Source organism: Python bivittatus, unplaced genomic scaffold, assembly GCF_059951505.1.
Source record: "Python bivittatus isolate LINGU-HERP-01145 unplaced genomic scaffold, Pbiv_v1 ctg000020_np1212, whole genome shotgun sequence".
Lineage (NCBI taxonomy): Eukaryota > Metazoa > Chordata > Lepidosauria > Squamata > Pythonidae > Python > Python bivittatus.
The window spans coordinates 7,017,632-7,045,451 of record NW_028277030.1 but is presented as its reverse complement, the minus strand read 5'-3'; the positions used below and the strand labels follow the sequence as shown (position 1 = coordinate 7,045,451).

The 27,820-nt window shown below is 39.4% G+C and overlaps 1 protein-coding gene across 1 annotated transcript; it reads right to left on the bottom strand.

The window, feature by feature from the left end:
• Positions 1-342: 342 nt before the first annotated feature.
• On the bottom strand, positions 343-27,820 carry B3GNT2 (UDP-GlcNAc:betaGal beta-1,3-N-acetylglucosaminyltransferase 2). The gene is made up of 2 exons (XM_007437709.4): positions 26,755-27,820; positions 343-3,934 (listed from the first exon to the last, which is right to left on the bottom strand). The coding sequence occupies exon 2, from the start codon at positions 3,923-3,925 to the stop codon at positions 2,732-2,734; it is 1,194 nt and encodes a 397-aa protein (XP_007437771.1). The 5' UTR covers positions 3,926-3,934; positions 26,755-27,820; the 3' UTR covers positions 343-2,731.

Sequence of the window (27,820 nt, the reverse complement as noted above, 5' to 3'; positions counted from 1 at the left end):
AAATATAAATGGACACTATGTTTCAAAATTTGATTATGTAGCATTTTTCATGGATTTACTTTTTAAAAGTATAGCATAGTTCAAAATGTTCCCCGGTATAAAACATCTGCTTTCTATTAGGGATAATTGCCTTAGGCAACAAATTAAAATGCTCCTTAATGTTGTCACTTAGCAGTAAGTTCTTAATAAATCAATGTTTTATTTATACTTCTTAAGGAACTCTCAGCAGCATAGAAGATAATTCCATTGCACTCCATTTAATTACTATATATAACTCCAAATATTTATAACTTAAATTATAACGTACATCAATAACTTCAATTAATATTTTAATTATATTAATCCTTACAGGCAAGGTTATGATATAGGACAATTATTTGCTCATCAATGTAACTTTGGGTCTCAATGGAAAATTCAGACTAGATCTACAAAATCTATAGCGTTTGACATACAATCTCTTACATAAAAGCCAATTCCACAGTACGGTACGTAAAACTCCAAGAATGCCCCCTTTCTAGGAACCCCCCAGATTTGTGACATAGAGAAAGATCATGTGCCAAATACTGTCTAATCAATTCATTGCTCAATTCAATTCTGTGTTCTTAATCAATAGTCTGTACCCATTACTTATGTCATGATAGAATAAGCAATCACATGATAATAAAAAAGTCATAAGCACATTTTAGAAAAGATTTAAAGCATCACATGAGTTTCCAAATTCAAGGGTATTTTATTAGTTACAAAAATATGTTGATTCTATAGGTTTGATCAGCTGACACAAAGAACAAAAGCAAGATACTATAGCTACTTTCATGAATTAAAATATACTTGCAGTGCAATCTTATTTTTGCTTATGCAGAAATAAGTTCACTGAGATGTATATTCATGTTCAATGTTCAAAAATATTCAATGGATAGCAGCCTTTAAATGAGTATAGGGTTGCTACCTGAGGATATCTCATTTTTTGGTTAATTAACACGAAGAACATACTAGGAAGCAATTAATAATAATGAACTTTGTTCTATATATACTTTGGTAAAGATGGACAACATGGAGAAGTTCTAGTTTTCTTTGATGGTTCACCCTAAATCTGTACCTAAATGTGGAATATACTTGCTAGTATTTTAATTCAGTAACATCAGAATAATAGATGTCATTATTTTATGCCTGCAAGACCTTAAACACTACAGCTATAGCCAGTATTTGCAGAACTCTGCTTTCTCCTGAATTAGAACAACAGAAACAATTTTGGCAGCACTGTTGTACCAATAGAAGGACATTTCCAGTGCAAAGTGTCATTCAATGCTACCTTTTAAACATAGTTTGCTTCTGCAAGCTATATTCATTTTATTTCTATTCTGTTTTTCATTCAGGGGTTCAAGGGGCGTACACACTACTCGGTCCTCCCATTTTTCCCCACGACAGCAGTCCTGTGAAGATGGCAAAGACATGAGAATTATTCAGTCAATTTTTGTCATTTTTTTTTCTTCATGTAACAGAGCAAGCCATGGCAGAGCTCTAATAAGTGGAGGTTTCAATTCTTCAACTGCTGTGTTAGTCAATGATTGTCAAGCAGTGAAGTATTTACAACTGTCTGGGCATATTACACAAACACCGCAATGCACACAAATCACTTTTTTTTCAAATTCAAAAACAATTTTATTTAACATTTTGCATTTCAACACATTTAAAATAGCAATGACAGCACTTTACAAATGTTTCTTAAATATTTTTAAGAAAATATTTTGGTCTTCAATTTAAACAATAAATACAGGCACTTCTACATATACAAAGACCGCAGTCGCTGTTTGAGTTGTCAGATATAACACATATGAAGATATGGCAACTAAGAATTTGAGACTTTTAGAACCTATTCCTTTTGAAATAGACTCAATAATGTTAGGGATTTAAAAAAAAATTGGGATCTCAATCACCACCATTTTCATTAGATTGTAAACCAAATCTATAGAAATCTATATGAAATTTCATCAGTCAAGTGGCCTACTACTATTAATATTAAAAATAGCAACTAAGCAAAATCAAATCTAAATCAAATCATACAATGTTGTAGTTTTGATGACAATTAAAAGTTGTCCATTAGCTATGTCTGAAACAAAAAATATTTAGCCTCTCAAATTGCAATTTAAACTAAGTTGTGTAACTTCTCATAGGCATATCATTTGATCTTTTAAATGCACTGTCCCATATTAGAGATGCTTCTACCATCTTTAACTGAAATATTATTTAGTGGAGGGATAAAGAGATTGGAGTTGAAGGTGGGGAACTAAGTTGCAAAAAAACCCCTTTTTAATTATGACATTATTTAACTTATTTATGAAAGTTAAGTTGGGAAATAAGAGTCTGAATTAACAGCACAATCTCTACAATTTCTCATCCTAGGAAAGATGGTGGAATCTATTACCATAATGAAATTACAGTATCAGAACAAGAACAATTTATTAAATATAACTGGACTAATCAGTCTTAATCACAACTTCTGAAAGCTTTAATTTTTCAATATTTTAGGCCAGTAGTATAATAAGGATATTTTCATGCCATATCTTCTGATGTGCGCTCTTATGGTTGTAGTCTCACTTTTAGAAGTACTAGACAATCTGTTAATAGCTAATTTTGGTTTACAAAACAAGCCACCAAATGAAGACATTATACTTACCATATAGCCAAAACATTTAAACTGAAATTTGGGAAGAATTTTTGGACACATACATATTTAACAACTTAACTGTGGATCTTGCAGGTTCGTCCAGATTTTAATCATTTCTTGAGGTTTCCGGCTGTGGACTAACATTAGGTTTGTATAGGAGCAAATATTGTCCCTCTGTTTCTCTTCAATGTCAAATGTTTTGAAGCCTTTGTGCTTTTCTGGAGCAAGCCCAAGTTTCTGAAGGCACATTCCAATATACACATCATCAATAGGATAAAGAAGGACTTGGTCAGATATGTTAGTTAATCTTAATGCCAGATCACCAGAATAAAGAAATCCACCACCTCCTGCATATGGAGGATAAGAGCCTTCATAAATACTTTCTGGGATATAGTATTTCAGATTCTTATCACGGTGAGGTCCAGCATCATGAATGACATCACCTATGAACAAGTCTTTGGCTTTTTCTTTAGTTAAACTCTTCAAGTAATCCAGGATCTGATGGGTATTCACAAAAACATCATCATCTCCCTTGAAAATAAACTGGGCATCTGGGCAGGTATTACTGACCCATTTTAGAAATAGTACCTCTTTCAGAGTCAAATTGAAGAAGGTATCTCTGAAGTTCCACAGAAGTATGTCTTGGTGGGTTTCACTCTCAAATTTCAACATCTCTGAGAGGTTGGGATAGTTATCTTCAGGAGGAGTTTGACCTAACAGGAAAACCCTCACAATAGTTATGTCTCCCAATTTAATTTCTCTTCCCCAAGATTCCCGGATTGCCTGCCTTCTATCAAAATGTGGTATGAGTGATTTAATAGCCAGAAGCAAAAAAGGTTTATGTTTGCACTTGTGTGGCTGATCCACTAATAATGAATAATTTCTACATCTTAAATAATGAAAAAAGTCTTTAAACCTATCTGGTAACTTTTCAAAGTCTTTAAGTTCTGAAGATACAAATGGATCAGGATCACAGGAGTTCAAAAAGCTATTATTAGAAGATAACCTTTCTTCCACAGTCATATTGAAAAGTAATGCAAAAATAGGATTGTATAAGCGTTCCAACTTCTGCTGCTGTTTATTCCAATATGCCTTGTGAGGAGTATACTTTCTCCAAAATCTGCTGCTTGGGAGTACAACTTGTCTTTTTGAATTTTTCTCTTGGCCACTATTTTTTGAGACTTCCACAATGACATATATAAAGAAGTTTACCATCATTAGAATTCCCAGCAACTTTAATCTTCTGCGTCCAACAATCATGTCTCATATCTGGAAAACATTTAAATCAGAAAACATGTATTAATATAGCAAGATTTGCATAAATAGTAATATGGTAGAATGAAAAACTTAGCAAATTGAGATCTTATTTTCAACAGAATATGCAATCCAGATACTCCTCGTTTAGCAACTGCCTCATTTAGTGACAGTGTGCAGTTATGACAGTGATGAAAAAGTAACTTTACAACCAATCCCTCCCTGCATTTATGACCTTCACAGGCCTATAAAGCGCAAAAAAAAAAAAAAAAAAAAAGAAGCTGAAATAATATTATAAGCACAGTGGCGATTTCACTTAGCAACTGCTTCACTTAATGACTGAGTTGCTGGTCCAAATTGTGGTTGCTAAACAAAGACTATCTGTACTACACAAACTGCCTGCAATGACCCAAAAAAAGATGCAAAATAAACAAAAAGTCAGTGGAAGTCTTTGAACAGGAGGAGAATTAACATCACTCAAGACCCTTCACTGCAGAAAACATGCTCACATCTGAAGAAGAGAAAAGCTAGCTACTGAACAATTTTAAGCAGTCTTAAAATATATTTGACCCATCATTTTTCTCTAACTAATAAGGCTTATTATATGCTAAAAACTCTTGGTTATGGAGCAAAAATCAGTTTACATAAAATAATTGCACAGAAATGGTAAACAACACAAATGGACCATCTTTCAGTGCTGAAAGGCTTCACTTGCTTTTTTTCCCCCCTGATTGGAAGCCACAATGAACAGGACAATATCATCAATACTGTGGGTATATATGTAAACCTCAAAAGTATCCAGAAAAACCCTCTCCAAAGAACCCAAATTTTGATCACATGATTGCAGAGGCACTGAAATGGCTGTAACTTCAGGGACTGGTCATAAGTCCCTTTGGCTGGTGTGGTCTTCCGGGCTGTGTGGCCGTGTCCTGGAAGTTTTGTTTCCTAATGTTTCGCCAGCACCTGTGACCGGCGTCTTCAGATGCCGGTCACAGGTGCCGGCGAAACGTTAGGAAACAAAACTTCCAGGACATGGCCACACAGCCCAGAAGACCCACACCAGCCATCGTATGCCAGCTGTGAAAGCCTTCGACAATACATAAGTCCCTTTGTTCAGTCCCGCCATAACTCTGAACGGTCACTGAACGAATGGTCATTAAGCAAGGACTACTTGTAGCAGCATGGCTAAAATACTAGTGTGTGATTATTGGTAGAGCCTTATGTAACATCTGACTAGTTCCCTGAAAATAGAAAAAAACTGAACCAAAGGAAACATGGAAGGGAATTTTGAAAAACAAGCCTGAGGGTTATTTTTGTTTTGTGAGTCCTTATTTATATGCTAGCAGTATCTCTTGAATTATGCTAATTATCTGTTCTATTTTTAAAAAATATTTATAATCTGCCTTCTAGCTAAATAGACTATTAAAGAAACTCAGTCTCAACATACATAGAATGACCAACTGCAAAAGTGTAATCTTTCTCTAATATAAACACAGATATGTAATTATGTAACAGGTTAAAAAAGACCCTCACAAAACCAACTACCAATCTACAGAAAGAAAATGGAGGCTGGAGTGAAGGAACAGATCTCTCTTGCTCTCAAAAGGAATCTTCTGAAGCACAAAACGAACCTTTTAATGTAGTGCATTCACTTTTATACACTTTTCTCCTTACATAAAACTAAAATGTGAATGAGAAAAGCTAGTAGGAATTTGCCAATGCTGTTTGATAATTGGTTGATCCTAAGTACGAGGGAGATGTAAACACAAAGTTAAGGAACATCCTATCTTGTACAAGTAGTTATTGGGGCTAAGCTTTATGGTCGACACTTCAGTGGTTTGAGCCCAAGCTCTGTGCGATGGGGTGAGCTCCCGTCTTGCGCCCTTAGCTCCTACCCACCTAGCAGCTCAAAAGCATAAGTGAGTAGATAAATAGGTACTCTCACCCTGGTGGGAGGAAAAATGCTGGCGGCGCCTTGCACGGGAAAACGGGAATTGGTTGCTGGACGCAATGCAATGGAAGAGACTCAATTTCCTGCAACCGCCAGCTGGGCTCCGCCCTAGGAAGGAGGCAATGGCAAACCACTTCCAAAAAAACCTTGCCAGGAAAACTGCAGGGACTCGTCCAGGCAGTCTCCGTAGAATCGGTCACGATTGAAAGCAGATTAAAAAAAAAAGTTGTTTTATTACTCTCTTCATGTAATACGTCCAATGTTTTTTATCAGAAGACAAATGGTCTAGAATGCTTTATTTCTTTCTCTTTCTTCTGTATATTTAATTAAATATTTATCAGGGAAGGAGGAGACAAGTAAACTAAGTTAATATCTCCTCTTTGAGGAAAGTAGAAACTAAGACACATACAGCAATAACAGAACTGGAATACAGTAGATTACAAATGTGTCTCTGATAAACACAAGACCAAAAAAAAAAGGTAGCTAGAAATAGTATCAATGGATAGAGGTAAAAAAAGGCAAGACGCAGGATGCAGTGTGGCAATGAAAGTCCTGTCCCTTTTGTACACACACCAGTGTCATACAGATGCACAAGAGGGGCAAGACTGATTGTGATGCCATGTCCGCCATCTTGTCTTTTCTAACACCCCCTCCCCTTGTGAATGGCACTGGACAGTACACCAAATACTTGGCCTAAAAACATGTTAAGACCAACATCATGATAAAAGAATTGAAGAGAGACTGAAAGTTACTTTGAGATATATCTGTATTATGTGAGATATTGGATAATATGGCAGTTGCTGAACAAGAATAAAGAAGCATATGGAACATTACAAACACAGGGATTCTGAGCAATATCGCTGACAATGAAATTGTTATTCAAATATTTCAGAGTTGTATCCTGATTTTGCAAGTTGCTATCAATGAAGCTGCTCTGAGGTGGCTTCCCTCATCATAACCCTACATTCCACATCTAAGATCCTTCCTAAGAAATTTGGGACTCCTCTGAGAATGGCTTCTGGGGTTGTACAAAGTATAAAGAATTCCCTTTATGTTTCTATGTCAAACTCTTGAAGAAACCTTACAACAGCCTATGCCAATCACTATGACTTACAGCAACCAAGAAGGTACCTACCTTGTATAAAAATATATTTGCCTGGTCCCAATTCTTATTTACTATAAACAATTACTATTTACAAAACTTTCTTAGTGTGCCTAAGAATCTGTATTTCTGACAATAAAGGGTACTTTGTTTCAAATACTTCATAGTAGCATAAATTGCTCAATAAATATTTATAAAATATTCGAACACACCTAAAATATTCTAACATACCTAAAGATCAAAACCCCTTCTAAATGCCCATTCATATGATTTACATAATAGAATTGTGGAAGAAAAGCACTATAGATATACCATGATCAAGACCTTGTCACAATTTACTTAAGGGTTAGAGGTATAGAATAACTTAAACTAATTGTTCCCTGCCCCTCCTCCCAAAAAAGGCAGGTAAGCCTACTAGAGATAAGTGCGAGGCTCGACATCAACTTTAAACTAGAAATTATGCAGAAGGAATTTTGATCACATTAACAGATTCTTTCCATTTCTATAAAAAAATAGCTTATAGAGCTTATAGGCTTCAATTAAACTGTAATATCTGAGTTGTAAAACTCAGAGTTTCTGAATATTAATTAAAATTATTTAAATCCCACTCACTATCCAGAGGATCTTACTGATAAATTATAAATGGATTTTAAACAGACTGACACTGAAAGAGAGGCACTTAATGAACAAAAGGCATCATCAGGCTGCAGATGCTACACATCCTGGAAGAAGAGTTAAAATAATGCTAAAGGTATGCATAATACAGATATTCTATTCTGAAGGAGATTCAAATTAAATTAGGGTAATGGAAAAATTGGAATTTGCTCAATTTTTTTTTCAGATTTTTAAAACTGTTTTGCTTGCCAACTTTTTTTTTTTTAAAGCTGACAATATTTAAGTTATCCTACAGACATTTTTCAGTGTGCTAGGATGACACATTATTTCCCGATTTTCCTGGGGGAGGAGCTGAAAAGGACAAAAAGGAGGTAGAGGAAAGAAAATAAACCAAGAGCCAGAATAATTGTCCCCAGCTTCTGTGGTGATTATTACCGTGGTTCAAAGAAATATGACAAAACAGTAAAGTATTGCTACAATAAATTATTGTAGATATAAAGTGCTTCACATACCCTTAGTAAACTCAAAGCTACAGTATTACAAGAATCTGATAAGTTTTGAAACATCAAAACAAAAAGGCAGCTTTCCCATGTTTTATAATCTATGCTTTCATTCTCTGCAATTCTGAAAGCTAAGATACCCTAAGAAGTAACAATGTATGAAAACAATTTCCTCCTATTAAAAAAAAAAGTGGGAATTAACTGTCACTAACTTCTATTAACTGTTGCTTCAATGCCAATCAAAAATTATTTCTTTATTAGAAATGAATTAAAGTTTTGCTCTAAAAACAAGAAAACAGATCCACAGCACATTTTTCAAAACTTTTAGAAAATTTTAAACCATGGAAGGATTAATTTGTAAGAAATGTATCTTACACTGAATAGAACACAATTACATAACAAATCAGCTACCTAAAATATTAACAAGGTTATCAACTTTAATTAGTATCCACAAATTTCAGCTCAAATCTCTTATTCAGTCATTTCTGCTGGCTCAGCAAATGCTAAATCCTCTGGCACAGGCAAGGCATTTTTGAAAAGGAAAAGGAATTGCTTTTCCCTAGGCAGTGGAAAAAGACAGCCAAAGGGGATTTGTGCTGCCTTTCCCTTTCTATAAAGCCTCAGGATGATTTTAGCAAGAAACAAACAAACAAACAAAAAATCTGCATTCCAAGAAGAAAGTAGTGGCAGATTTCTCCTGCTGCTTCTCATTCCGCAACATTTTTTTTTGTAACAAATTGAATTTTACAAGAATACTCTGTGCATGCCTACATAAGGGTGTACCCTACCCACAAATCCAACTCAAATGCTTTGTTTGCACTGAACGCTTCGAGGGACAGAGAAGAAAAAATCACTGGGGATCCCTGTTGAGGGTGAGATACACTGGAAACTTATTCATTTGTATTTGTGGGATCTTACATACTTTCCTTGCAGGATACTTTTCACTATCCACTATAAATGTTAAGGTGCAATGATATTCAAATAATTTTCCTCACCACACGATACCGATAATTGTTTTTGTTTCTTGGTGTGAACTCAAAAATTATGTATGATAAGCTTTGCCTTCACTAATACCCAATCATTACCTCATCTCAAACTACTTTTAAGAGCCACTGGCTCATCATGTAAGCATAATCAACCAGTTTATTGTTGATTATGCATGTTGGAATTCCATAATGCAGAAATAAATTAAATGTGACACACTGACTATTGGGATAACATTCGTATTTATAAGGCGAGTTCAGTGGGACTTATGGTTGGAAATCTTTATTTGAAAGTAAATGCAGGGCCCATAAACCTCAGAACTCAACAGAGTTGCTGAACAAAGTTTCCAGGAGTCAGAAAATGAAGTTTCATTGTCTTTATCCATTTTGCATGATGTGATTAAATGATGTCAGGTTAGTAATAAAATTCTGCCCTCTTGAATAGAATTTCACTATAGATTTAATGAATATTAAATACAATACTATATATTGTAATGAAAAGTGTGAAATTTCTGCACTGCAGTGCTGATTTTAAAAGCTTCTGGACCTGTTACATATTTGTAAAATACATCTTTAACAGGAAATAAAAATATCAAATCCAATATTTGAATTGCCAAATCAAACTAGTTTCTTAAAGTTAGGAACTTCCAGGTTGAAGGTGTCTAAGTAAGCTAATTCTGATTCTGTGCCCACATAATAATAGAACTGCGACTTATTTTTCTCTCTAAATCAGTGTTTCTCAATCTTGGCAACTTTAAAACATGTGGACTTCAACTCCCAGAATTCTCCATCCAGCATAGTAGCTGGGGAATTCTGGGAGTTGAAGTCCACATGTCTTGAAGTTGCCAAAGTTGAGAAACACTGCTCTAAATATTATTTTTGGTATTAAAAGTATTCAAGAGATAAGGCATCCTTATTTCAACTGGATAACTAATTATTTGGCTGTCTTTTCTGAATTTTCTTTAATCTTCTGCCCAACTAAAAAAAACAGCATGTTAAATGATCTTGGGTTCTACTGTGCTGGTGCACCCTGCTAAATTAACCAACTTGGCTCTGGCTGCTTGCAGGAACAGTTGAAGAAGAAATCTCAGAAGCTACTTTTGAGATTTGGGATTCTGATTTTTTCCCTCCTTCTAATATGCCATGATTTGTTCTTTTGCAGTTTGTTTGGCTTTTCTCTCTGGTAGGAGGAGCCATAAATTGTTTAAGAGAAGCTTTATTCTGGGAGTTAAGTCATACGCTGTCTAGCCTGGAATAAAGCCTAGCTCAAGATGCTTTCATGAATAAATTATTGGCTGAGGAAGCATTCATCAAGTGCAGTAACATTTTATTCATGTCTGCCTAAAATTTACATTATAACTGACTACTGATGAAATCATTTCATCAAATTTCATTCCTCTTTCAAAAAAAAAAAAAAAAAAATCCAACCAGCCCAACTACCACATTGGGATTCTCAGTTGAACACTAATTGCTTCTCAAGAGGTTTCCATTCTACTTTTTCCTTACCTGAATATACTATAAAGCTATGTTTCATTATTCAACCATCTTACTGCATTCAAACACTTTAAAGGATAATCTATTATTAACAACAGCAGCACTACAAGTTTAGCAGCAGTGTGTTTTTTATTACTGTATACGCAATTCGTAAGTAATAAAAGAGCCTCATTTTAAGGTCAAGGTAAATGGGTTCATTCAACGTGTTAAACAAGAATGTAATTTGTTTCTGTTTGGTTTAGGGCTTGTGTTAATCCAGTCACTGTGGTCTGTAAATCATGATTTTGGGCTGAGGTGTTCAATCAGGTGACTCAAAAACTTGGGTGTGGTCCCGAGCTCTTTGAAAACTTGCTACTAAATTATTTATTCAGTAAGTCATGCTTAATAAAAGTGAAGACTGATTACTTTGACAATATAAGGCCCAGAACTACTTTCAAGGCACTGGCACACAAGAGGGAGGGTTGGTATTTTTTTACTTGACTCCTTTTTTTCATTTGTTAAGCTTATTTTCCACTTTACACTATTTTTGTTTACCACTGAGAATAGGCATGAAAACACATCTTCATTTATTCATAACTTGATGCTGAACTTCAGTGATGTAATTTCTGGTTCAGAACTTGCATACCATATTTAGACTCACTAATTACTTATAGTCCATTACTCACAAAGTTAGCCTTACTACATTTTAAAGTTCCATTTATGTGGGTTCTTCTTGTTCTGTAATCACTAAATGATTTATAAAAAAAGGGGGGGGATGTACTAACCAGTTTGTGAAACACATAATATTTCCTGAATAGCCAGTTGCTAAACTGTCCCCCGACTGTATTTTATCTAGAAAGGAAACTTAAAAAGAATGCAATTTTTGGAAGCTAATGATTATGGACTAAGGGGGTCAGAATATGTCAGGGTAATTGTGGCTCTCAAGTTCATTGGTGCCCCTACCATAATCCCTGTCTTGCATACAGTGGGGCAAAAAAGTATTTAGTCAGCCACCAATTGTGCAAGTTCTCCCACTTAAAAAGATGAGAGAGGCCTGTAATTTTCATCATAGGTATACCTCAACTATGAGAGACAAAATGGGGGGAAAAATCCAGAAAATCACATTGTCTGATTTTTAAAGAATTTATTTGCAAATCATGGTGGAAAATAAGTATTTGGTCACCTACAAACAAGCAAGATGTCTGGCTCTCACAGACCTGTAACTACTTCTTTAAGAGGCTCCTCTGTCCTCCACTCCTTACCTGTAGTAATGGCACCTGTTTGACCTTGTTATCAGTATAAAAGACCCCTGTCCATAACCTCAAACAGTCACACTCCAAACTCCACTATGGCCAAGACCAAAGAGCTGTTGAAGGACACCAGAAACAAAATTGTAGACCTGCACCAGGCTGGGAAGACTGAATCTGCAATAGGCAAGCAGCTTGGTGTGAAGAAATCAATTGTGGGAGCAATAATTAGAAAATGGAAGACATACAAGACCACTGATAATCTCCCTTGATCTGGGGCTCCATGCAAGATATCACCCTGTGGGGTCAAAATGATGACAAGAACAGTGAGCAAAAATCCCAGAACCACATGGGGGGACCTAGTGAATGACCTGCAGAGAGCTGGGACCAAAGTAACAAAGGCTACCGTTAGTAACACACTACGCTGCCAGGGACTCAAATCCTGCAGTGCCAGACGTGTCCCCCTGCTTAAGCCAGTACATGTCTGGGCCCATCTGAAGTTTGCTAGAGAGCATTTGGATGATCCAGAAGAGGATTGTGAGAATGTCATATGGTCAGATGAAACCAAAGTAGAACGTTTTGGTCTAAACTCAACTTGTCGTGTTTGGAGGAGAGAATGCTGAGTTGCATCCAAAGAACACCATACCTCCTGTGAAGCATGGGGGTGGAAACATCATGCTTTGGGGCTGTTTTTCTGCAAAGGGACCAGGACGACTGATCCGTGTAAAGGAAAGAATGAATGGGGCCATGTATCGTGAGATTTTGAGTGAACACCTCCTTCCATCAGCAAGGGCATTGAAGATGAAACGTGGCTGGGTCTTTCAGCATGACAATGATCCCAAACACACTGCCTGGGCAACAAAGGAGTGGCTTCGTAAGAAGCATTTCAAGGTCCTGGAGTGGCCTAGCCAGTCTCCAGATCTCAACCCCATGGAAAACCTTTGGAGGGAGTTGAAAGTCCGTGTTGCCCAGCAACAGCCCCAAAACATCACTGCTCTAGAGGAGATCTGCATGGAGGAATGGGCCAAAATACCAGCGACAGTGTGTGAAAACCTTGTGAAGACTTACAGAAAACGTTTGACCTCTGTCATTGCCAAGAAAGGATATATAACAAAGTATTGAGATGAACTTTTGATATTGACCAAATACTTATTTTCCACCATGATTTGCAAATAAATTCTTTAAAAATCAGACAATGTGATTTTCTGGATCCCCCCCCCCCCATTTTGTCTCTCATAGTTGAGGTATACCTATGATGAAAATTACAGGCCTCTCTCATCTTTTTAAGTGGGAGAACTTGCACAATTGGTGGCTGACTAAATACTTTTTTGCCCCGCTGTATATGCACAAGGAAGGGGGAAATTTTCTTACAGAGATATGCATTATTTAGAAAGATTGCTGATGAACCCTCAACTGATTTTTGTCACTTCTGTACCCTGATCATTCATATGTGGTAGAAAAAAAAGTAATATTTCTCAACAGTTAAAAGAGAAATTCTATTGGTTAAATGCAGAAGGTAACTGAGTGGACTTTTCAATATCCATCAGCATGAGAAAAAATAAAATAACATATCCAAGCTTAATTTCACCTTGTGCATTAGGATGAACAACTTTTTAAAAAGTCTGTTTATAATTCCTAACCATTTCTTATTTGTTCTACTGTTTTATGTTTCACAGAGGCACAGATTATAGAGAATATGGAATATTTTCCAGTCCTTCACTGTAACAACCTTCAAATTGGTGTCTGCCAATTGGAAAGAATGATTTATTATAAGAGGGGGGCAAGAAATACAAGTACTAAAGTATCAGTATTGTGAACAAATTATATGAGAATTCAACAGCCTCTTAGATGTAATCATTACAGGGATGCTCTAATTTGAATTCCTGCATTCACAGAATATTGAAAATTATAATTTTTCACTTTATGATTTGTCAGGGGAAAAACCACGTTAAACACGGGAGGCAGACACACCATAAAACAAGTCACTTCAAAGTTCTAAAAGCTTTATTAAATGTTAGTTCAACAAGCAAGTAAAATTCAACCAATAGCATACAAGGTACCTACTTAGATTCACATTGCAATGTCGTGACCATTTTAATCGAGCCGTCAGGTAAACAGCTTGACCAAAATGGTACCGACCCCCTCAGATGCAATCCTTTTTATCCTTTAAAACCACAAACCTCAGACATGACTCCTAGGTTTAGCAACTGATTCGTAATGTCCTTGGTGCTAATTTTACCATACCTTCCTGTTCTATTCCCACCAACAAGTTGCTTAGTCTTGCATTTGACATTTCCTGTCATTGCCCTACAGGTCACAAGAAGCTAACCTGGCTTTATCAAATGCAATCAAAACTAATATTAAAACATATAGAAGGCTACTAAAATTTTCCTCTCACAGATTCCACATATTGCAATATGATGAACATATTGCAATATGATGAACTGACCTATGAAAATAGTCTGCAGATTATTTCATCTCAGTACCACCCATAGTAGAATTTTATTTTTGTTCTTATATCCCAGGGCATTTTTATTTTTGCATGCATGCATGCATGGTGGAAGGACCTTGACAGCTCCTTTTCTGATCTTAAGATTTCCCTCCTGCCTTTTCCTGGATGAGCTGTCAGGATACTTTCTCATAATTCCTACTTTATGATACTGGAAGCTAGGTGATTTTTTTTTTTAACCACAGGTTGGTGAAATCATACGTGAGGCTCAAGCTTATGATGAGATATGCTTGAGACTTCAAACTCCATGCAGTTCTCTCCTCCTGTACTAAATTCAAACTGGTTATAAGGAATTCATCATATATCATTTCCCTGAACTACTATAACTATCTTGGGAGAGGAATTTATCATTTCAATCTCCTTTTCCTACAATTCTCTTCCCCATCATGCATGCACCTGCATATGTTTCAAAAGTTTTTGGAAAGACAGAGAAGCAGGGAAACAGCTGCAAAGAGGAAATTGCTGAAAGTAGTGTGTGAGTGGCCAGATGTAGAAACTGAAATACTGTAAATAAATAACCTGATAACCCAGGGGGAGAGAACTCTGCTTCCACTGCCTGCTCCCTTCATTTTTTGCCTAGTTTTCCTTAGCACATAGAGCTGACCATTGAACTAGTGAGGAGGAAGAGAATTCCCCATATAATATAGCTAACTCCACCTCCTTCACAACCCGAGGATGGAGGTAAGATGAAGAGAAAATGGAAGGAAAATGAACTCCTGTAGAAGTTTCCTAGAAGAGTCAGTCCTCAGGCTGAAAAGTGTTCCTTGCTGCTGTTTTAGTTCCAAAGAAAATCCAGATTCTGCCTTAAATGTAAAAGCATGTACATTCCCTGAAATTCAACAATATTTTTTTTTTCAAGAATATAAAGTCAGCTTGTATTGTAGGACTGAGATTTTCTCTTAACATACTGGTTATATTTAAAGCTGGAAATTTCAAGTCATGCTGTTTTTCTGCATCAGAAAAAAATTGACTAGAATATGACCAGGTAGAATTTGTATTATTTGATCCAACTCAGAGCCAAAACACTTTTTGTCAGCTGGGGTAACTCCACTCTATAGATACTACCAGTTACATAGGATGGTCTGATGTGGTCCTGAGGCATGAGGATGAGAAAGACCTATCACATCCAAAGTCTTAAGACATTCTTGCTTGTTGTTCTAAGAAACCATGGAGTTTATTAGAAAATCTTTAGGGAAAAATTAGGGTTCTACTTTGTAAAGTAAGCTGTGCTCTAGGAGTAATGGGGACCTAGCAAAACTTAAGTAGGCTCTTCAATTGTTGTTTGTTAATTTGATTCATATCCAGCTTCTTTCAGAAGCTGAGGCAGTGTACAACAGTGTTCCTTCTCCTGTTTTTTTTCCACCCAACAACATTGGGTGGAAAGGTAGGTTGGGCTGAGAGAGTGGGACTCACCAAATATCACCCAGTGAGTTTCTGATGCTGAAGGGGAAGCTAGAACCTGGTCTCCCTGCTTCTAGTCCAACAAATTCTCCACTATTCCACACAATTTTTAACATAGCTGCAGCATTCATACTACATCCCCCTAAGGCAGCATTCCTGGGGGTTGTTTAAAATGTTCAAATTTTATCTCACAACTGCAGGTTATTCACCACTGATTCTCAAAGAAGCCCAGCTCAATTTGAATACCATCCATTTTAACAGCCTGCATAGAATACATGTAGCAATCCTCTTGTAACAATTAACCAACTTACCAGCATCATTATCAGGAGAGAGAAATCCAAAGGAAAAACGATCAAGAAAAAAAAAAAAACTTTAACCATGAAGGGGAATAAACTGCAGGTGAAAAGAAGAGCCAGCTATACACGCCTCATTCCAGCTTTGGGTGGGTGGGTGGGTGGGTGGACTCTGGTGGAAGGAAGCCGATCTTCTATTACAGGGATTCAGGAACCCCTGGATCTTACGCAGGGCTTCCAGCTTGCTCTTTTTCCCTTTTAAGGGGAACAGGGGAAACCGTAACGAGCAGGTTTATCAAACGAAAAGCTAAGAGGTAGGATAAGGATCTGGGAAAAGGGGAAACGAAGGAAGAGAAGCAGCCCAGGAGTACACCATATAAAGTGGGACTGGATGGAGCTCAGTATGGAGTTAGATAAAGGCGACCATTCTGTGCCTCACAGACCTGTTTGTGATTTCTCAGTCCTGAGGCACTGGATGGGCTTCAGCCTCTGGCAGTGGTGAAAAAACGCTGCTGCCTAAGGGCAGAAGCCAGAAACTTCTCTATTTCCCCTGGCTGGCCCCTCTGGCCCCCCTCCTCTTTAAAGTGGCCCACCCATTTTCTTCTGTGTCATCACAGAGTCCCACCAAACCCTACTCAGGCCAGGACTTTGACTTTCCCTACGGCAAGTCCCAAGGGCCATAAAGCCTTCCCTTCCACACAGCCTACAGGGGGCGAAGCTGCACAGGCAGGCAGAAGGTTTGAGTTCCTCTGTAGGATGCTTGCAGGCATCTCCTTGGTACCTGCCCACTCTACTTGTAATTTAAAAGAACAAATTAAGCGAACAAAAGAGGAATATAGCAGTCTCCACAATCATCTTTATTTCCAAGAATACTATGAACTCCAAATAAGTGTTCTGACTGGGGGACAAATGTGAGGCTGAAGCACAAAGCTTTGCCCACTTGCCCCCTTACCCCCAATCAAGACAAATAACCTAAGGACTGATAACAAGTCACCTGGGATGCAAGGAAAGATGACAGGGAGCGGTTTGCTTTTTGGTCAATTGGTCTTTTGAGACTGCACACACTTATTTGACAGCCATTTTGTGAGCGGGCAACCCCCTTTCCTCCAAGAGAGGTGGAGCATCGATTGCTTGCTGTCAAAATGAACTCACTACCCCCCAAATGTTTGGAAACCAGCATTAAATATAAGCCCTGCAGTTCTGTCATAGGGCTGCTGGATCATTCTATGGCAAATCAACAAATGAAGCTTGCATTTTAGTTATGAATTTCCTGAAAATATTGGGCAGAAAGTGTACCTGCATAAATATATCTTCAGTTAATTTATTTTAAATTTTAGCATTCTTTTCAACACTATGGCATTACATGAACAACGACGTCCAGCAATTGACTATCATTTCAGAGAAAAAACATCTTTTTAAGGAATTCCATCATCTTATTATTTCTGAAGTATGAGTAGATCTGAATTCATATACCTGTGACCATTTCAACAAATGAATTCCAGATTTCTGACGCATGGATGGTATTTTGCCTTCAATTCAGAAAAATGCAAAAAAGGTATCATTAAAACACTGAAATAAGAGTTTATTTTTCCAAAAAGAACAAGCATATGGTCCATGAAAAATTACCTTGTACATATGGGAGTGCACTGCTCATCTGCACAGAGTTATGAAAAGTGAGCTACAGATTTATTTCAACATATATAATGTGGCAAAAAAATATTGTCAAGAAAATCTGTAACTGTAACACCCCATAGTTGATTGAACCTAAGAAGTTTAGTGTGGCTGGATTGGGCCACAGACCCATTTCATCCACCATTCCATAGCATACAGTGGCATCTGGATACATGTAAGAAGTGAGTAAGCTTGATCTGGAGACAGATCATCACTATCATCACCACCAGCGTTTCCAAAGTTGCTTCCCAGCAAGCATTCCTGAAGAATCTTGCCTATGATTCAGAAGGCAGTGTACAGTTGCCAATATCAGTAGTCATTGATAGCTTGATCTTCCATGAACCTGTCCAATCCCCCTTTTGTTGTTGTTCAGTCATTAAGTCGTGTCCGACTCTTCGTGACCCCATGAACCATATTGCGCCAGGCCTTCCTGTCCTTCACTGGCTCCCTGAGTTTGCTCAGTTTCATGCTCATTGCTTCAGTGATGCTATCTAACCATCTCATCCTCTGCCGTCCCCTTTTCCTTTTGCCTTCAATCTTTCCCAGCATCAGGGTCTTTTCCAAAGAGTCCTCTCTTCGCATTAGGTGACCAAAGTATCTGAGCTTGAGCTTCATTATCAATCCTTCCAATGAGCAGTCAGGGTTGATTTCCTTTAGGATTGACTGGTTTGACCTCCTAGCAGTCCAGGGGACTCTTAAGAGTCTTCTCCAGCACCACAGTTCAAAGGCATCAATTCTTTGGCGCTCAGCCTTCTTTATGGTCCAGCTCTCACAGCCATACATTACTACTGGGAAAACCATAGCTTTGATTATGCGGATCTTTGTTGGCAAGGTGATGTCTCTGCTTTTTAATACGCTGTCTAGGTTTGCCATAGCTTTCCTCCCAAGGAGCAAGCGTCTTTTAATTTCATGGCTGCAGTCTCTGTCTGCGGTGATCTTGGAGCCCAAATAAATGAAGTCTGTTACTGCTTCCATTTCTACCCCCTCTATTTGCCAGGAACTGATGGGTCCGGATGCCATGATCTTAGTTTTTTTAATGTTGAGTTTCAAGCCAGCTTTTGCACTCTCCTCTTTCACCCTCATCAAGAGGCTCTTGAGTTCTTCTTCACTTTCTGCCATTAGGGTGGTATCGTCTGCATATCTGAGGTTGTTGATGTTTCTCCCTGCAATCTTAATTCCAGCTTGTGATTCTTCCAGCCTGGCATTTCTCATGATGTACTCTGCATATAAGTTAAATAAGCAGGGTGACAGTATACAGCCTTGTCGTACTCCTTTCCCTATTTTGAACCAAGCGGTTGTTCCATGACTGGTTCTAACTGTTGCTTCTTGGCCCGCATACAGATTTCTCAGGAGACAGGTAAGGTGGTCTACCCCCATCTCTTTAAGAATTTGCCACAGTTTGTTGTGATCCACACAGTCAAAGGCTTTTGCATAGTCAATGAAGCAGAAGTAGATGTTTTTCTGGAACTCTCATGCTTTCTCCATGATCCAGCGAATGTTGGCCCCCTTTAAAACAATCCAAATTGTCAGCCTGCTGACTATAATTTCTAACTATGCATTGTGTGAAAAAGTATTTTCTTCCATTGGTCCAGAATCTCCCCATATTCAAGTTTCAGTGGAATAAAATGGATTCTAACATTGTGACAGAGGGAGAAAATGTCACCATTCTCCTTGCCATCCCTTGTTACCTATGCCATATATGATTTAATACCCCTCTACCATATATGTCCTTTTCCTCTTTTGTTACAAATTAAAGAGGCCCAATTGCTGTAGTCTTTCTTGATAGTAAAGTTGCTTGAGACTCCTAATCATTCTGATCACTTCTTTTCAATTATTTTCTAGCTGAAACCTATTTAAGTAGTTATGAGAAGTGTATCTTGTTTTAGCTTGTTTTGTATAACAGCATTATTTTATCAGCAGTTCTATTTTAAACTGCCTACCTAATGATAGTAAGCATGACATTTGCCTTTCTCTTTTTTTTACAGCAACTACACGCTGGGTTGACATTGTTCCTGAGCTGGCCATGATAACTCTAAGATTTCTTTTCAGGAATTTCCTGTGTAATTTTGCTTAGTGCCCTTGCTTGCATAGTAAGAAAGCTAGGTAGGGAAAGAAATTCTATTTGGCTTTCTGTCCCCCCAAAAGATACAGGCTACAAATTCGAATGTTTTGACCTACAGGTAGTCCTCACTCACTGACCACTCATTCAACGATCGCTTGAAGTTACAATGACACTGAATAATGAGTGATCAATCCTCGAAGTTGCAGTTGCACAGCATCCCCGCCGTCATGTGACTGCGATTTAGGCACTAGGCAACTGGCGCACATTTAGGATGACTGCAACATCCCACAGTCCCATGATTGCCATTTGTGACCTTCACAGCTGGCTTCTGACAAGCAAAGTCAGTGGGGAAGCTGGCAGGAAGGTGCAGGTTGTGGTCATGTAACATTGCGCTTATTGACCCAGTGATTCACTTAATGATGGCAGCCAGAACTGACAAACTGCTGTCTTAAGTCAGGCACGGTCATGTGATTTTTCACTTTACAACCATGTCACTTAGCGATGGAGTTGCTGGTCCTAATTGTAGTTGGTAAGTTAGAACTACTTGTATTGTCCTGAGTAAGAGTCCCCAGAGCTGCAAATGTGGTCAATTGTGTATTAGATCTATGTCCTTCCTGGTTGGTTAAGGCCTCCTGGAAGACATGTGGTTGAGTCCAAGCAGTGGTGAATTCATCCTTGAGTGAGGGGGTAGACCCACTACACCTAAGGAGGCAGTAGTCCATCCCCTACTTAAGAAACCACCACAGGACCCATTAGTCCTTGACCATTTTCATCCTGTCTCCAATCTTCTCTTTTTTTGGAGAAGGCTGTTGAGAAGATGGTCTGACTGCAGTTTCAGAGGGCCCTGGTGGAAGCAGCTTATCTGGATCCCTTTTAGTCAAGACCTTTGCACAGTTCCATCTTGTGTGCCAACTGTACCTGTGTCTAGACCAGAAGACCTACAGTGGAGCAAAAAAGTATTTAGTCAGCCACCAATTGTGCAAGTTCTCCCACTTAAAAAGATGAGAGAGGCCTGTAATTTTCATCATAGGTATACCTCAACTATGAGAGACAAAATGAGAAAAAAAAATCCAGAAAATCACATTGTCTGATTTTTAAAGAATGTATTTGCAAATCATGGTGGAAAATAAGTATTTGGTCACCTACAAACAAGCAAGATGTCTGGCTCTCACAGACCTGTAACTACTTCTTTAAGAGGCTCCTCTGCCCTCCACTCGTTACCTGTAGTAATGGCACCTGTTTGACCTTGTTATTAGTATAAAAGACCCCTGTCCACAACCTCAAACAGTCACACTCCAAACTCCACTATGGCCAAGACCAAAGAGCTGTTGAAGGACACCAGAAACAAAATTGTAGACCTGCACCAGGCTGGGAAGACTGAATCTGCAATAGGCAAGCAGCTTGGTGTGAAGAAATCAACTGTGGGAGCAATAATTAGAAAATGGAAGACATACAAGACCACTGATAATCTCCCTCGATCTGGGGCTCCACGCAAGATCTCACCCCGTGGGGTCAAAATGATCACAAGAACGGTGAGCAAAAATCCCAGAACCACACAGGGGGACCTAGTGAATGACCTGCAGAGAGCTGGGACCAAAGTAACAAAGGCTACCATCAGTAACACACTACGCCGCCAGGGACTCAAATCCTGCAGTGCCAGACGTGTCCCCCTGCTTAAGCCAGTACATGTCCGGGCCCGTCTGAAGTTTGCTAGAGAGCATTTGGATGATCCAGAAGAGGATTGGGAGAATGTCATATGGTCAGATGAAACCAAAGTAGAACATTTTGGTCTAAACTCAACTCCTCGCGTTTGGAGGAGAGAGAATGCTGAGTTGCATCCAAAGAACACCATACCTACTGTGAAGCATGGGGGTAGAAACATCATGCTTTGGGGCTGTTTTTCTGCAAAGGGACCAGGACGACTGATCCGTGTAGAGGAAAGAATGAATGGGGCCATGTATCGTGAGATTTTGAGTGAACACCTCCTTCCATCAGCAAGGGCATTGAAGATGAAACGTGGCTGGGTCTTTCAGCATGACAATGATCCCAAACACACCGCCCGGGCAATGAAGGACTGGCTTCGTAAGAAGCATTTCAAGATCCTGGAGTGGCCTAGCCAGTCTCCAGATCTCAACCCCATGGAAAACCTTTGGAGGGAGTTGAAAGTCCGTGTTGCCCAGCGACAGCCCCAAAACATCACTGCTCTAGAGGAGATCTGCATGGAGGAATGGGCCAAAATACCAGCAACGGTGTGTGAAAACCTTGTGAAGACTTACAGAAAACGTTTGACCTCTGTCATTGCCAACAAAGGATATATAACAAAGTATTGAGATGAACTTTTGATATTGACCAAATACTTATTTTCCACCATGATTTGCAAATAAATTCTTTAAAAATCAGACAATGTGATTTTCTGGATTTTTTCCCCCATTTTGTCTCTCATAGTTGAGGTATACCTAGGATGAAAATTACAGGCCTCTCTCATCTTTTTAAGTGGGAGAACTTGCACAATTGGTGGCTGACTAAATACTTTTTTGCCCCACTGTAGGTCACTCATGTTTTGGTGTGATGGAGTGCTTAACAGACCTTGTGAATGCAGGAGGCGGCAAGACCATTAAGGGAAGAAACAGGTCCATTACCCAAGAGATTCTTGAGTGCAAGGGAGGGGAGAAATGTGTTAAACAGATGAGTAAGTCTCTTGCATACCAGATATAAGTTGTGTGGGAGAATTACTTCGGTAGTCTTTTGAGATTGTTACATTACCCTCCTAGCAATAAAGTTCTTTCCAGAAATCCAAGAGAATCTTGTTTCCAGGGCTTGACAATTACTGTGAAAGCCTACCCAAGTAATGTGCCCACACAATGTATACCTAGTGTAATTAAAGTGGTCTTAGTCTGAGTCTCTTTCTCACACTTCCCCCCTCCCTGGATTCAATAATGTACAGATAGTCCTCCGTTAATGAAGGCAATTGGGACTGGAATTTCCACTGCTAAGTGACATGGTCATAAAGTGCGATGTCATGTGACTGCACTGCTTAACAATGGCGGTTCTAGCACTTCCAGCTGATGTTAAGCAAATTCCATGATGTCATTAAGCCCAATGTCACATAGTTGTCATTTGTGACCTCCTGCTGGCTTCCCCACTGACTTTGCTTGTCAGAAGCCAGCAGTGATGGTCACAAATGGCAATCGTGTGACCACGAGGTGCTACGACAGCTTGAACTTTCAGTACCAGTTGTAAGTATCAGTCATTCAGCACCATCATAAGTTTGAATGGTTGTTGAAATAGTGGTAGTTAAGTGAGGACCACCTGTTATCTGTAATAGCCCTGTTTCTACTCTTAATTGTCTTGCTACCTTCTCTATATTCCCAAGATCTGTTAAGGATTCCATCAGATTTGGTCACCTTCTGTCTAAATCATTACAATGTGCTCTACATGGGGTTCCCCCTGAAGCTACAGCTGGTCCAGAATGCAGCAGTGCAGGTAGTTATGGGTAGTTATAGGCATACCTCAGTATACCCATGTAACACTTCTGCTATGTTGACTTCCAATTGGCTTCCAGGTGCAAGATGTGGTTTATCACCTATGAAGCCCTTCATGGCACAGGGCTGGCTTATCTGCAGGACCTCCTGTCTCCAATTATTCTGCCTATCCTACAAGATCTGACAGGGTGGGCATGCTTTAGGTCTCTTCTATTGAACAGTGTTATCTGATGGGACCCAGGAAGTGTGGCTTCTCTGTTGCAGCACTTGCTCTATAGAACACCACCCCAATATTCAGATGGCCCTGACTCTGTTGGCCTTTTGTAAGGTGCTGAAGACCTGGTTCTTCTCTTGGGCCAAGATACTGGGTGAGTCTGTGTTCAGGGATGAGATTGTGCAGCTTATGAGTCACTCCAAGCATGATGTGTTGTGATTGTTGTTATTCAGTTAGTTTGTGGTTCTTTCTAACTGGTTTTTAGCTGCTCAGGATCTCATGTGAGTGGGCATCATTTAAACTGAGTAATAAATCAAGGTCATCCTTCCATCCCCATTGTATTGAAAGTCATGTCTCAGTGGCCCTATTTATGCATTTGATAGCACACCTGAGTGTTCAGAACATCTAGAAAGATAGAGCTGCATGTGCTGATCTGTCCCCTAAATTCCCTATGTATTCCAGTCTGTATATTTTCAATCTCAGACCACCCTGCATTGACCAGAGGAACCTGAACAATCCCCAGCTGTGGAAGTAATTAGAAATGTCATATATTAAGATACTCTCATATTTTATTACAATTTATTCTTTATAGTTTTGAGTTTAACTTATGTGCTCACTATGCAAGTTTAAAATATTCAGATTCCTGATTAAATGCAAAAATGTGAGGGTTCCCCCCCCCAAGAAATAGTTTAAAAAGTGGAGTGGAATCAATGTTAAGTTTATTATGTTAAATATAGTCACACACATCTATCTTCAATTTCATTTTTAGTCCATGCCATAACTGTTAACAATGTATCACTTCAACTGTTAAATTGGTACCAATGTGTACCAATTTTGTCAGGATTCATTTAAAAAAATGATGGGTTTTCTAAACATTTCAAAAATGATAATCTACCTTTAACTCCTATTGTGTACAAAAAGTCTTCTTTCCTGCAATCTAATATGTAAATATTTCAAGCTACCTGTATGTACATTTGGATTATCATTCAGATTATTTGGAACATTCTAGAATCTACAATTCATTGTCATTTTACCATACCAAACTTTTTACAATTTTACAGTTACCAAGCTTAAATGCATTATGGAAATATTTACCTTTATTCTAAACCTCACTAGTCTGTATCAGCTCCAAACAACCTGTAACACTTTCTGATATCAATATCTACTTCAGTCTTCACCTCTTCTTTGTTCCCCAAGATCATAAACAACCAGCTGATTCCTTCCTACATGCAGTGTGACATCTAATGTGATTACGTGACCATTTTCCCAGCATGTGACAAAGAGTGGGATAAGAAAAGAGGTAGGCCTATTATTGTCATAGTGTATTGGCACACCTAGCAGTTTTAGAAAACACCTTTCTATCTTTCTACTTGCACTCTCATGTCACTTTTTCCACCCTTCAATTTATGTAAAATATAATTTACTCAAAGCAAAGGCTTAATTACAACCAAAAATCTTTATGCTCAGGTAATGTCATGTATTTCCTAAATATGGGATACATTCCCAAAGCTAGCATTACTTTGTCAACATACAAATTTTAGGTTAGAGTCTGCCTCTCCAAATTATGATCAGCTGTGCCATCAAGGTACCCCAAGCAGCTTTTACTCCAATTCGCGATGAAAAGAATTTTTAATTAAGCTCTGGTGCCAGAGCTAACATGTTCCCTCCTTTCTATTTGCCATTTCTTTTTCCTTGGATTATGGTTGTTTCAGATTGTGTTAGCTACTTTGGGGGCTTTTTGGAGGGAGGGATTCAGAGAAAAGTAACTATGCATCATCATGATCACTTCAGCACATATTTTTTTACAATCTTTGTCAAGGATTTTTCTTATCTGGTAAATTGTTCTTAACAATGTATTCTTGCTGAGTGGATTCTGTTTTACACTGCTGAATCCTTGAGTTAATAATCTGTATTATGTAGTCTAATGATTATATGGAGGTCAAAGAGAATATTAAGTAGGTTTCACTATTTGGAATAAGAGTGATTTGGGGGGTGTAGACTAGACATAGTTATCAGTGTGTAAAGTTTTATATGCACAAAATTATCCTTAAAGGAGAACACTATCTGAAGTTTTACAGAACTGGCATGATCTTGTGAGTACTCACTGTAGCTTAATCTTATCTTTGTGAAAATCACAGAATAAAACTAATACATAAACTTGGAGGAAGGTTCATTGGTCTTTAGAACTCCAAAATAAACAGAAGATCTCATGTTCTATGATTAATTAGCTAAACACACACATACACGCACATATAGTAAAGAAAATACCATCATTTTCCAGCCTATCTTGAGAGCATCCAAATAGTCTGTAAATCTTGCTCTGACACCATTAAAAGGAAACATTTAAATCTTAGCAAAAACTAAAACTGAAGATGGCCTGTTATTCCCTCCAATTTGCTCGATTTCTTCACACAAATAATCAAATAATTTATTTCCCCATATTCAGAGTAAGATATCAAATGTCAGTTGACTGGACTGATGTCAGTGTTAAGGATATAGTATTTCTAGCACTTCTATCTTCTGAAACAGACTTTCCATGCTACGTCATTTCTCTGTCATTTACAAGCCGGGCACAATCCTCAAAGAAACTCAGAAAAATCAGAATAATCTCTATAGTTCCTGCACTAATGCAAGGTAGAAAATAAACTGAAAGCCAACAGCTTTTTCACTTCTACAACAGTATCTTAACAGTTCTATGTCAACTTGTTCTTTGATGAAATCATCCAGATTTGACCGAAACTCTGTCAAATTCTCTCTCTAGCTGTTTAGTTCCCATATAAATTCTACATTCCAGAATACATTTAGAATATAATCCGATCAATCAAATTCAACCAGATATGAACTTACAATGGAAAAAGAACGTGAGAATAAAAGGTCTGAAATGGAAGAAGAGAGGCCAGTAGAACAAGGCAGGGTCATGTCACCGACCCCTCTTAAAAGTAAAAAACACTGTTGGTCTTTTACACTCGGCCGTCGAGAAACCCCAGAGGCAGCAAGTCCCCCTTGATTCTTTCAGATTTCGACGCCGCACGGACGAGCCATATTCTGGGGCAGAATTTTCCACGTCCAATCCAGTCTGCTTTTCGCACTCAGGGAGTGGCGGGGGAAAGCATTAAACCGCCCGAACAGGATTGTTGGGGCGTGCGGGCCAGCGCCTCTGCGCGAAGGCAGGGAGCCCCAATCCTGGATACCCTACCGCGGTCCACTTGAATGCAACCCCCTTCAAAACCGCCGCCGCCTTCTCTTCCTCCCTCCAACTGCTCCTCCGCCCGCCAAGCAAACGCGCAGACACGCAGACAACCGAAACGGCGGCGGCGGAGGTTTGCCGTTACCTTGGCAGACAATGGCCGGGGCCCGCTCCTCCTGCTACGCTGCCGGGTCCCTGTGACCGGAGTTGGTGCTCTTGCTGTCGTCCTTGATGAAGCCGCCACCATCGCTCTTAGGTGGTGATGGCCCCGCCAGCAGCGCCGGGATGTGCCGGGTCTCTCCCCATTACACGTTGTTTCAGCGGCGCTCAAACCTCGCTCCTCCCACAGTTCGGAGTGGATCCCCCGAGGTACAAACGCGGGTGGTTTTTCCTCCCGAGGACGTCTGCTCCAGACCTGCGGGCGGCGTGGGCAATCGAAAGAAGGGCTGCTCACGGGGCTTTCACCGACGGCGAGGAAGGGAGCATTTCGGTTCCGGGAAGGGAGAAAAAGAAAAAACGCCACGGCCGCTTCCGTCTCCCTTCTCCTCCTCCTCCACACTTCCGTGACTCATCCCGCTGCGGCCACCTCTCTCGTTCCCATTTCAGCGCACCTCCTCGAGGGCTCCCTGATTTTTCCTTCGGTAGCAGACGAGGGCACCTGAGCCAGCGCCTTCAGCTCCACCGCAGGCGTCCACCTCCGAAGGACCGGGCCACGTGCTTACAGGCAGCCCAGGGATCTGTGGAACCGAACCCCTAACTTCCCATGCGGCCCAGCCGGAAAGGCAAAGGACCGAAGAGACTTGTTGCTCGCCGTCGTTTGGACGGCGCACTCGCCAGAGTCCTCCGCTCGCCTTGTAGTCCGAGTTTCGTCCTCAGCAGCTTGCGTCTTGTCAGGCCGAGGGGGCACAAAATCCAGCAAAACCAGTCCCCCCGCTCAGTTTCGGCTGCCGAAAAGCGACAGCCGGAGACAGGCTCCAAGCCACACCTCCTGGGCGGTCTCCCGACGGCTAAAGAAGAAGGCCTCGGCGCGGTAGGAGACCGGGAGTAAAAAAGAGTGAGCAGACAGGGCTGAAGTTCGGCCCGTTTGTCCCTGCTCGAAGGATTGGTTTGTGGAGAAACGCTCGCTTTTCTGACGAGACGTGAACCGTTTGCTTCCACACGGTGGTAAACTTCGCAGCGCCTCTCCGTGTGCTTGCGCATCCTCACCAGGT